The sequence below is a fragment of the Pseudonaja textilis genome, chromosome 2 (genome assembly GCF_049901715.1).
Source record: "Pseudonaja textilis isolate UNSWEBS1 chromosome 2, rPseTex1.2, whole genome shotgun sequence".
In the NCBI taxonomy this organism is placed as follows: Eukaryota; Metazoa; Chordata; class Lepidosauria; order Squamata; family Elapidae; genus Pseudonaja; species Pseudonaja textilis.
The window spans coordinates 64,088,023-64,100,220 of record NC_141991.1 but is presented as its reverse complement, the minus strand read 5'-3'; the positions used below and the strand labels follow the sequence as shown (position 1 = coordinate 64,100,220).

Sequence of the window (12,198 nt, the reverse complement as noted above, 5' to 3'; positions counted from 1 at the left end):
TGCATCCTATCACTTAATCAGTGCACAGGGTGAGAGATTAGTCTGAGGAATTGCAGCTAACCCCATGTTCCTAATGGGTTTTAGGTAGATTCTGTTTTCTGTAGAAAATAATCTGTAGTGCCATTTTAACTTGCTGCATTTGTTAAATTTTAGAAGTTATCAGGAAAAGGTCTGATTTATTTGAAATATTTACCACTATTTGTTCTTCAGAAGCTGGAGATACATTGCTATCATCAAAGTAGTACCATTTTCCATTTATTTTATTCTTGGCATATGCAGTATCTGCCAGGAAAACAAATGCAAGGAAAAAATATAATGACATGCTTTAAAAATACAGTTTGAATTTTGCAAGCACAGATAAGTCTCTAACACCATAAAAAAGAATAAAGGAATTTCTTCCCTTTTATGATAGTTGGCAACCATGAATAAATAATTATATAAGAAAATCCAACCAGCACTTTAAAGAATCACTGGTGAGGGAAGGGGAAGCTTTACACTTTGATTTTTAAAAATATTACACAATCATTATATGCTTAATTAATACAATAAAATTTAATCACATTCAGTAGCAACCTGCAAACTGCCTAGATGTACTGGATGTTTTTTTCATGGGACTCTCATCAGTGTCATTAAAAGCATTATTTAAATATCTGAAGAGTCATATCAATCTTTTTATTGAAGATATATAAGAAACAGTAGCTTCAGAAAAGGGAAAGATTATGATACCAAACAACAAAAATAATTATCTATTTAACAGACATTCACTAGAGCATTTTAACTGAAGTTGGAATTTTTTTCTTGTCTACAGAGTTGACAGTTCAGTGTTCTTGTCACATCACTTCTATTAGTTCTGCAGGACAGGTCTCAATGAACCAAACACAGAAGCTTGCAATGGGTTATATTAAGTTTCAAAAATCCTTACTTGGATATTGCTGAGGAGACACATTTTGAATATTTGCAGATATAGGGGGGAAAGCAAGAGTTACTCACAGTGCCCTACACCCAAGCCTCCATAATGATTGGAAACAGCAATTAAGTCATATACGTATGGGCTTGCTGCTGGATCACAAACGAACTCAGACATGTTCAAATCCCTATAAATAAGTCACAAAGATCAACGTTGTGGCAAAAAGACATGCTAACACCTTACAAAAAAGACTATCTATTTCCAAAACTGGTTTTAAAAGTATCCACCCTGTTATTCAATTGCTATTACGAGCAAGAGTCACAATATTGCAAATTACCCACAATGTTCCTGAAGAATTCCACAGACACTACTGTCTTTCTAAAGAAACATTTCAATATAATCATCATTTTATGGTAATCTCTGTAAATGTACTTTTTTTTTTTTGCTACAAACACATGAACAACAATGGCAGGCTCTCTGGAGTAGTCACTGGAATCTTTTTAACAGGGCTGGGAAAGAGATATTTATACTAAGAACTTATGCTGTATTGTTACAAATAGTCACAGACAAAAGACATATAGACATTGTGTGCAAATATGATTCTTCCAAGTAAAGTCAAGGTTGAGAGGAAGCAAATTCTCAGTGAGATTCAAAGAAATGCTCTTACATCTAGTATTAATCTTTCCAAGTACTTTTCTACAAAAATATGGATATAGAGGACGTATACTGACAAGGGCACATTTGAGTTACAGTTCCTCAACATTACATGGGATCATAATGTGACCACAGACATGACTGTATGTGTTATCAAATTTTAAAAAAATATGTATAATTAACCTGATACAGAGAAAGAAAATCAATTTCTGTTTTCAAGAATATTGACCAAGAGAAACATTTAATTTGTCATTTAAGTTACTGTGAGCATGTTAGGAAAAACATTTTGTTTATTTAATTTGTTAAATTATATTCCAAAGGCATAAATTACTCAACTACCAGAGAATAATATGATGTAGATGAAAGTAACGTTTTGTCAAATAAAATATAAATTTAGATGTGGTTCCAAAATACCGCCAAGATGTGCTCAGGTTAAAAATCTTTACTACAAGAATATGTGGACACTAATCATGAGATTCAGGTAATTAAACTGTTGGACTACTGAGTTGCCAACCTCATAGTAATGAAAAACAAAATTACCACAGGTCTCAAAATCCAAACCAAAGTAGCTAAAAGGAACAGAAGGCAGAGCTACACAAAACCCCAGAGTAGAGGAACAAAACACTCAGGAAGATGCTGGCATCAAAATCAGCAACAGGGTGCTATAGTTATTTAAGTTGTGACATGGTTATTTGGATCATGTATTCATAAAGATATCAGGTGTGCCCATACCAATATACTAATATTTATGAAAATGTTACCTGATAGGGAAGTCAACTACCGTATCAAGTTTATCCCTCCAATATCGATTGTATGAAAAGCGTTTTAAATGCACTACCAAAATGCGTGGCAATGACCAAAGATCAAATTTCTTAGTGGCTTGCTGATGTTTCTTGCAATTAGGACAATACCTGAAATAAATCAAATAGAAATTAAAAACAAAACTGTTTGTTCCAGATATTAATTCACTTTATTGGAAGGGAATTAATACTTGTTTAATGGGACTTACACTTCTATAGTTCTGGAAAGATATTACAATCTCAAGTAAACCAGATAAATCTTTTGGGATCAGATTTTAATCCACAGTTTTTCTCTATACCTTATAGGAAGAAAACCTATTGCTTAGGACTGGACTTTATTTTTAAAATGTACAAAAAGTTCAGGATTCTATATGTTGCATAGTTGCCTAATCATTTCAAGGAATACTACAGAAAGAATAATCTGTGGATAAAGGATCCCGTACTGCTGTGAGAATGCAGAATACTTTGAACAAAGAAAAATGCATAAGATATACCACTATTCACTGCATTTTCAAAAATCATTTTTAAGGGGAAAAGGAATACTAATTAATCTTCATTCTGACTAGTGCTTGTCCTCTCATTAGTTCCCAAAATACCCCAAATTAGTCTTATTTAAACTGAAAATAGCATCAGAATCTACATTTATCAGAAAAAAGTAATAAGGACTTCTTTCTCAAAATTAATATATTGGCTTGTTTTTAATAATTAATCTTATCTAGTCTATACTTTTGCTATTACTGATTTTATCATGGTTTGCTGAACCTTTAAACAAATATTTTATGATGAAAGCTTTTATATTACATTATATTTTTTGTTAGTCATCAGTGGAGATTGCACTGTCTTGTCCTGTAAAGCTGTCTAGAACAAGTGCTTCTTAATACATGTTTGGAATATGTCTCAAATATGATGTCACAAATGCGTAGCTGTGGTGCCATGCAGTTTTCTTGCTGCATTTTTATTTTATTTAATATATATCCCAGAGACATTCTTTAAAAAAATGAAGTGGCCATAGCTGAGTCGTTTTTTTTGAAGATATGCTATTCTTCCCAGAATAAAAAGTTAATAGAAAGGATTTTAAGAAGCTAAAGAGTAGGGACCAATTCCAAATGTATTTTAAAACGATTGGGGATCCTTGATCTACCAAGTAGATAGTAATGGCAGAGATTTATCTAAGAAAGTAGGTCTGCTAGATCTACCAGAAATTAGAAGGGGAATAGGGATCACTTCATAGCTTCATTATCAGATGGATGAAGAAACCCTACTGTCCTGCCACACTAATGAAAGATAATCTTAATATACATGATCAACTGTTTTATTTTTGCAGTGCCGACACAGGAATTCTCACAGGCATGTAGATATGGCTGCTTTCACTTATCTATTAAAAAATGAAGAGCGGTCACATGGTTGTCTGCTTTCTGAATTAGGGAGCTCCACTTGTATGGAAGAATGGTATATCAATAATAGCAGCAACAGCAAATGCAAAAACAAAAAAAACACAAAAAAACAAAAACAAAAACAAAAATTTAAGCACAAACTATGAAATGCAAAGAATAGTCAGTAGCAAAAACATACCAGGGATCATGTTCCCCAAGCGTCTCCATAGTTGTAAAGAGTTCTATACATTCTCTAAGGGCTACAGAAGTTTTGTTTTTTTGTGACTGAAACATACTGTTGTGTTTTTCAAATGCCTAGAAACACAAATGTATATTAAAATGGAGAAAAACACAGACATTTCTTTTAAAAAAAAGTAGTTAAGGGATACACATTACAGTGATGAGCTTGCTTTCTTCCCTTCCCCCTTTAGCTTGTGCTGGCTTCCCTCCACTTCACATACACAAAGCTACTGCACCATGGTATGTTGTAGTGACAATGACAACAATGTAAATGCATACAGGCAGTTCTCATTTAGCAACTGCCTCAAGATAGCAACCATTCATTAATATAACAAATAACTGGTGGTGAAGAAAAATCCAATCAATGCACACACTTAAGCCCAAATTTCTGTTCCTGACAATAACACATGCCAGAGAGTAACACTGGTCTTGCTATATGAAAGAAATTTATCTAAATGAGATGGTGGCAACCAACTATCTCTGCAGCATCCCTCTCTTAGTCACATGGTTCACTTATTGACTGTGTCTTACTGTCCGTCTCACTTAGCCACCTTTTCACTGGTACCAATTGCTGGGCACCGCCATCTTGTTTGACGAGAAAGTGCTTCCAGGTGAGCTTTTCCGGTTGGAAAGTGGCATTTGGGTCCTGAAGGAATCCTCGCGCCTTAGTTTCGTTCGAAGGGGGGGGCTTCGAACGAAACTAAGGCACGAGGATTCTTTCAGCACCCAAGGCAAGGCGAGCCGAGAGACCGTCCCGAAGTCATCACAAAGCGAATCCCATCGACAAAGGTACAAAGGAGGAGTTGAAGGTGGTGGGGAGAAGCGGGGGACGGCTGGCTGGCCGGTTGCTCAGCTCGCCTTGCCTTGTCATGCATGCTGATGCCGGTACCGGGCCGCGGATCATTTTGTGATGCTGGTACCGGGCCACTTTGTGGCACAAAAAAGGTTGGGGGCCACTGGTTAAGTGGATCACCATAGTTAGGCAAAAAAATATTGGGGAAGCCGTATATGCTAATCAGAAGATGGCTGGATAGGTCCCAGGTCACAATCAGATGATGGCAAGACACTGAAGCCATCATAAATGCAAGCTGGTTGCTAAGCACCTGGATTGTGATCATGTGACCATCGGGGTGATGTGACAGTTGTTATCTTTGTTAGCCTAGAGTCACATTGTAGAGTGAGATGGATGGCATATAAATTTAATAAATAAACAAACTTCAAGAGCAGATTGTAAGGCACCTTTCTCAAGGCTATCATATCTTTGAATTGATAAACAATCATAAGTTGAGCCCTACTATATTTAAATCTTCACTTCTCACTTAAAATAATTTTGATTAGTAACCATGAACAGGCATTTGCATTGCAAGATTCCAATTTTTAATCAGTACAACAAAGTTTATAGGAATCAAAAAGGCATATAAATATATGTTACCTGGTCAGAGAAGGAAAAGCAAAAACATTAATAAAACACATATGATAATTTAGGATTGCAAGAAAATTACCATACTGACTGTGCTCAGACAGAGACTTTCAATGCTTGCTTTAAAAAAAGAGCAATCTCAATCACAATGGCAAAATAAATATTTTGAAAAAAACTATCCAGTTACAAAATGTTTACTAAGCATAAAGTACTCAATAAAACATGATCAGATGCATGAGGCCATTCTCAATAAGCCTATTATTCTGCAAAAGTAATATTTTATGGTCATATTTATTTACAGAGCCTTTTAAGAAAAATATCAAATCAGAAGAAACAACATTATCTTGCCTAGCTTTTTATAACAGGGATTAAGAAGTCCATCTAGTTTTGCCCTTTAAAAGGGAGACAAAAACATTAATCACCTGAGCTTCATGTTCATCAAAAAGTAGCTTCCGGGTGTCAGAATCCCAATCAATAGCAACAGTTGCATAGGCTGGAAAAAGAAAAAAAAAATCTATAGCAGCTCATAAAGTTACCACAAATGAAAAGTGCCTATAGTGACATTTTAAAAAGATACATACAACTCAGTTTGAGGACCTTCCCTTCTGTGGTAAGGCAGCTTATTTCTGATGTCCCGTAAGAATTCACAAAACTGAAACTGAAAAGCTGCTTTTTCTGGCGCTGCTTCCTTTCAACCTGCTCATCCCTCTCTTCAGACTGAGAAGCACCTGCATCGGGTATTTTTTGTTTGTTTTCTTCACTATCCTGATGCTCCATCTCTTCAACATTACCTAGAATAAATATATTGTGAAGCGTGTTACCTACTGTATTTCAGATTTGCAACTTCCCTTCTAAACTGAGAAGCAACTGATATTGGAGAGAGTTCAGACTAAATTTGACATAGTTTCATATAATCAGCCAGAGTTAAGTTTGTGATTTACAAAAAAAACATGTAAACACATATTTAGCTTTTAATAACCATCTTTGAATAATTTACCTTCAGATATATTGGTGAAGCCATTGCAAGTGTCACTGTCCAGAGGCACGTCAGAATATTCTTCTTTTAAATTAATTTTTACATAGCGTCTAAAAAATAAGTTGGTCCATTATTAGAAAATCAGCCAAATCAATAAAAATAATTACTTCCAAAACTGATAGAAATGACTGCTTATTACTCATTCTGATCACCGGTATTTAAATATATTAATATTAAATATTCTTAGGTCAATATTGCTTTAAAGAAAAAATGGAAGGATTAGAACTGTAAGCACAGTAAAACATAATATAACAGCAGGTGTATATTATAACTTTACAATAACTCATATTAAAATTGAAATAACAACACTTAAATCCGTTCTGAAAATTGGGAAGCTATATTAATACAAAAGTATCTAAGGTGCATTGAGAAATACGAAGAATGAGTCATTATATAGAATATGTTTTTTCAAAAGAAAGAACTTTTTTCACTTCTTTTAACTATTAAATAGGCAGTGTGCAGTATAGAAATAATTCTACTTAAAACACTAGAAAGGACTTCATGGAGGATAGTGACTGTTATCCATGTGAATGAAGCATAAACATAATATACAGATTATGACCACTGAATGTCTGCATTGCTACTGACATTCTAGAAGCTTGGCTGCTTCAATAACTTACTACCTTTCATCCAAGTAGGCTGCTGTTGTTTTAGAGTTTGGAATCTATAAAGTTTCCCTTTAAAAAAGAAAAGTTGGACGTTTACCAGAGGAAGATGTGTTATGTTTGTGAGAACACACCACAGCATTACTCTTCAGTTAAGATACTAAAAGTAGTAGATAGACCCTGAAATTTTGGTTATAATTTGTTGCAGTCAAAAGTCAAGTCAACAGACTCAATTCTACAATTGTTTTTACAGCAGTCATTAAATGAATCACATGGTCATAAATTCAAATTCAGCTTAACCAAGGAGTGTTGTTTTTTTTGCAAGAAAATGGCAAAAAGTGTCACAAAACATGATGTGACCACAGGATGCTGCAACCGATTATAAATGTGAGCCAGATGCCCAGCACATGAAATGTGATCATTTGAGGTTGGTCTTTTTTCAAATCCATTGTAACTTTGCATAGTTGTTAAGTGCACTGTCATAAGTTGAGGACCACCTGTAATGCAGAATACTTGAATGAATGTTTATAACCATACGAATAGTATGTCAAGATGGGAACTATACTTACCCAATTCGTTCCAATATAACGTTGTACAAATACTCTATTGTGAGTTTGTGTTTGGGTACAGCAATGAGCAGCGGTTGGCCATAAAGAACTGTCCCTGGGGTAGCACTGGATTGTCTTGCTTTCTTTTCTCTGAAGTAAACTGAGAGTGTGACATATTCAGCACTACCTTCAGTTGGTTTGCAAACTTCGTATCTGCAAGAAGAGAGAGAAGATCAAAAGCTGTTCACTATCATTTCAGGTGGAAGAACATATATTTAATTCATATGAAGCAGATTCCAACTGAAAGTCAGAAGAATATTTCTTAACTGTAGGAATAATTCAACACAGAGTTATTCAGAGGTGATATGTTGCTCTTTATTTGATATACTAATACATAACAGAACAGAACATAGCTAGGCAGAATCTATTATGAACAGATGATGTTCCTTCTGATCCTCTTTGACTTACTACTACTCTCCCTTTTTTCAAATTATTGATTTTTATCCTCTTTTTTTTTCAAACGAAAGAACTAAGAACTTGCTCCCTCTAGAAAAAAGGAATGCATTGTTGCTAATCAAATATATTCCTCTTTTTTTGAGGGATCAAATAATTGCATTTGGACTAGCCCATCCAAGAACCTAGATGCCATTTTAGTGGTACCAGACAGTTGTCTAAAATGGTTCATTTCATTCCCTCACCACTTCTGAGACAGCAGGTCTAATAATTCAACAAGTTTTCTGAAATCATGGCTTGCCCAATCACTTCTGACACAGGCACACTATTACACAGTTTTCAGAAAATCGTACATCAACTATTAAATTGAAGCTCTGTCTGTTCTGTACTATCTGCAGCTGGATTAAGAAATCGAGAAGACGACGACGTGTAATATTTTAGAGCAATACCTTGGTTGCGATGTTAACTATCACCAAACAACTGGCCTGATATTCTACCTATGGCTGAGTTCAGTTATAACAGTTCATACTTCTATTCAGATATGACTGCTCAAACAACCTATAGTTGCCATTTGAACCTGCTGCCAAACCCTTACTGATCTTTTCCTGTTCTGGAGATTTTTTTTTTTCTTCAAGAGCTAAAAGTTGTTCAATACTTTACTTTTCTTTTTAGTTCATATTATGAAGACTAACTATTTTCTCTTGAACAATTTGGAATAAAACACATACTCTTTGATTTTCAATAGTTATTATTTGTATTTTCAAAAAAATATTTAAAAAATGTTCTGCTTCCCCTCAAGAATTAGATGATGTCAATAATTTATATAACCATACTAGTGTATTTTCACTCTGTGCTTAACTGTTAGAGATCACGACTCCTGTTTAATATATATATAAAGCTCTGAAAAATGCTATCTTGAAAATCACTCAGGATAAGGCATCACATAATTCTAATGATATAACCTATTTCAACTCTTGGTGACCTAACTACTGTAATCATGGTTAGCTGTTCCACCTCTAGTTATGGATGAGGATGTACCATCCCAGAAAGAACTGGTGTGTAATTTGGGGAACCTCCTGCAGTTGAAGTCTTGCTTGAGGAACAGGTGGCAGCCTTGGCTGGAGGACCTTTGAACAAATTCAGGGACCCCAACTATATAATCACTCATTCCTTAGTGCACCCTCATTTGAACTATTCTGTACATGGAAATCGTTCAAAAACTCCAGCTAGTCCAGAATTCAGCAGTGTACATAATTATGGGTGACCTTAGTACTAGGTGAGCTGCACTTTTTACTGGTAGCTTCTGAATTCAGTAAAAGGTGTTGATTGTCACCCCTAAAACCTTTCATGGCTAAGGAACAGCTAAGAGCGCAGCCTTCCTAACAGGCAACACAGATAAGCAGGAAAAAGCAATATATAAACAACTGATGTAGAAATAATATCCTAATCAAGGAATTATGAACAATCAAGCTACCCAGAGTCATTACATTGGTGAGATGAGTGATAAAGGAATTTTTTAAAAAATAATAATAAAATAAAATGCCTGAAGGGCAAGTTATATGCGTAGTTAACTAACTGCGCTCTTTCACGTACTGATGATATTATCTAGTCCAGAAATGAAATGTCTGCAAGGAAACAACCACGTTCAAAGAACACTATGAACCCAATAGTTGAACCTAATCTACAACCCTGGATGAAGTGAATTATCTGGGCTCCTGTATGATTCAGGCATGGGATGGAAACGGCATTGGTTGCACTTTTGGATGATCCTTGGTGGGAGCGGTTCCAGGGTAGCGTATCTGTTCTTGTTCTACTTGACCTCTCAGCAGCCTTTAATATCAGTGACCGTGGTATCCTTCTGGATTGACTCCATGAAGTGAAAGTGGATGGCACAATATTGTGCTTTATACAGGGCTGGTAGGTGGGGCTCATGGGGTTTATTCTCTCTCCATTCCTGCAGTATTTTACATTTACCTGAACTGCTAGATGAGGTAACCATAGGGTGAGATAGCATTGCAATGAAGGAGGACTAAGTGTCTGCATTTGGGGCTTTCTGGATGTAGGCCTTTACCATTTTATGGATAGTCAGACTTGGTGCATAATCTGGGGGTCTTGTAGAATCACTATTCCTGCTCGAGGAACAGGTGAACAGTCATGGCTAGGAGGGCCCCTGTATACTTATGTATTATGCAGCAGTTTTGCCCCTCCCTGGACCAAAAGGCTCTAATCACAGTTGTGGTCATCTCCTGAGTAGACTACTATAATATGCTCTACATGGAACTGCTCTTGAAGAGCATCAGAAGCTTTAGGTAGAGCTAAGTGTGGCTGCACAGTTATGGGTGTCCTTAGTATGGTACACACTGTATCTCTCTTCTACAAACTACACTGACTGATGGCCTGCTTCCAGATTCAATTCAAGGTGCTGGTTTTGACCAGATTATTTGAGGGAACACCTCTTCACGATTATATCTAATTGTTCCATCAGATCCAGCAGGATTATATTGCAGGTTCCGTAAGCCAGAATTTCACCTGAAGACCCAGAAGATGTAACCTTTGAAGCAGTGGTGGGATTCAAAAAAAATTACTACCAGTTCTGTGGGCATGCCTTGGTGGGCATGGCATGGGAAGGATGCTGTAAAATCTCCATTCCCTTCCCACTCCTGGGGGAAGGTTACTGCAAAATCTCATTCCCTCCCCACCCCACTAACCTGCTTTCCAGCTCCCTTCTTCTGTAAAGGGCAACAAAAGAACACCCAGCCAATCAGCTGGGACTTGGAAGGGCAGAGAATAGATGGGGGTGGGGCCAGTCAAGAGGTGGTATTTGTCGGTTCTCTGAACTGCTCAAAATTTCTGCTACCGGTTCTCCAGAACTAGTCAGAATCTGCTGAATACCACCTCTGCTTTGAAGGCTCTTAACACTTGTTTCTTCATACAGTCTTGAGGATCCCGTGGACAGCCTGCAAAATGGCTGTATAATTATTATTCTGCTGTAATCTTGACTTTTCCTTTGTTTAATTGCTTTAATGGTAGTTTTATTGTTTTAATGGTCGTTGTCTGTCCACTGCACAAAATCACATTCATTGATATGGATATTGTGGAGATTTGCCAAAGAATTTCTCCCCCATTGGAAATTATGCTTCAATTAGATTAGGATGACATTTCCAACTAATGATAAGGAAAGTACAGGTAGTGTGCAGTCCAGACAGTAGTTAATTGGGAAGTGGGATAGTTAGGAATTGGGAGCTGTCCCCTTAAGGGAATGCATTATGGTAAATGTAGTTAAGGCATCATGGTAAATGTAGTCCATGTCATGTGGTCACATCTGTAATCCTGATTGGTCACTGGATTGACTCTTGGTTGGGTTGGGGGAAGCCCTTTGTTCCCTTTCCTTGCCTGGACCCAGCAGCATGCTGGTTCCCTCCATTCTCTATCGTTATGGGATGAAGAGAACTTTCTTTTTACACTATGAATTCAGCTATGCAAAGAATTGGACATTAGATGGATCTCGACATAACCATGAGTTACCTTGAGGATGCCTAATATAATCCAATAAAGAAACTTTGTATGGAAGACTTTGTAGAGTTTGCCTGTCTGTCTTTATACATACAGCCAGTAATTATAAAAGACAGAACAGGTAGTCCTTACTGATCATTCATTCAGCAACCATTTAAAGTTACAACAGTACCCAAAAAATAGCTATACAGCCATTTAAAAATATTTACCACCTTTGTGGTGTTTCTGAGTCAGATGATAACCATTATAATCAGTACACAATGTCCCATGCCTGACCTGTATTTTTCTTTTTTTTCCCCCTCTGCAGAGCAGAGAGATTGGAAATAAAGGGATTGTAAGAAAATAAAGTATATGGTTAAAAGCAATGTAATCATGCTGGCAGCCCAAGGTTAAGAGTCATAGATGTGCTATGCAAACAGCCTACAATACTCCCTTTAAATCTCTTCTCCAATCTCTCTTACTATCTTTTTATCTCTTTCTCTCCAATCTCTCCACTCTGTGAGAGAAGGTTGGTGAGAAAAAAAACTAACAATTTCTTTAGGCATTCTCTCATTTGCCTGACATTTCTTCATAGCATAGCAATAGCAATAGAATTTAGACCTATACACTGCCTCACAGAGCTCATGGGGCTATCCCCCTCCACTGCCTC

At 36.4% G+C, this 12,198-nt stretch overlaps 1 protein-coding gene across 1 annotated transcript in view; it reads right to left on the bottom strand.

Annotated features, from left to right (window-relative positions):
• Nucleotides 1–12,198, bottom strand: part of USP4 (ubiquitin specific peptidase 4) — a 46,505-nt gene that overhangs the window by 2,807 nt on the left and 31,500 nt on the right. Inside the window, exons 14-21 of the mRNA XM_026725776.2 lie at nt 7,605–7,796; nt 6,392–6,480; nt 5,976–6,185; nt 5,817–5,887; nt 3,934–4,049; nt 2,323–2,472; nt 991–1,094; nt 194–282 (exon numbers count right to left, since the gene is read on the bottom strand). Of these exons, the coding sequence (XP_026581561.2) occupies nt 194–282; nt 991–1,094; nt 2,323–2,472; nt 3,934–4,049; nt 5,817–5,887; nt 5,976–6,185; nt 6,392–6,480; nt 7,605–7,796 (1,021 nt within the window). The remainder of the gene's footprint in view (nt 1–193; nt 283–990; nt 1,095–2,322; nt 2,473–3,933; nt 4,050–5,816; nt 5,888–5,975; nt 6,186–6,391; nt 6,481–7,604; nt 7,797–12,198) is intronic.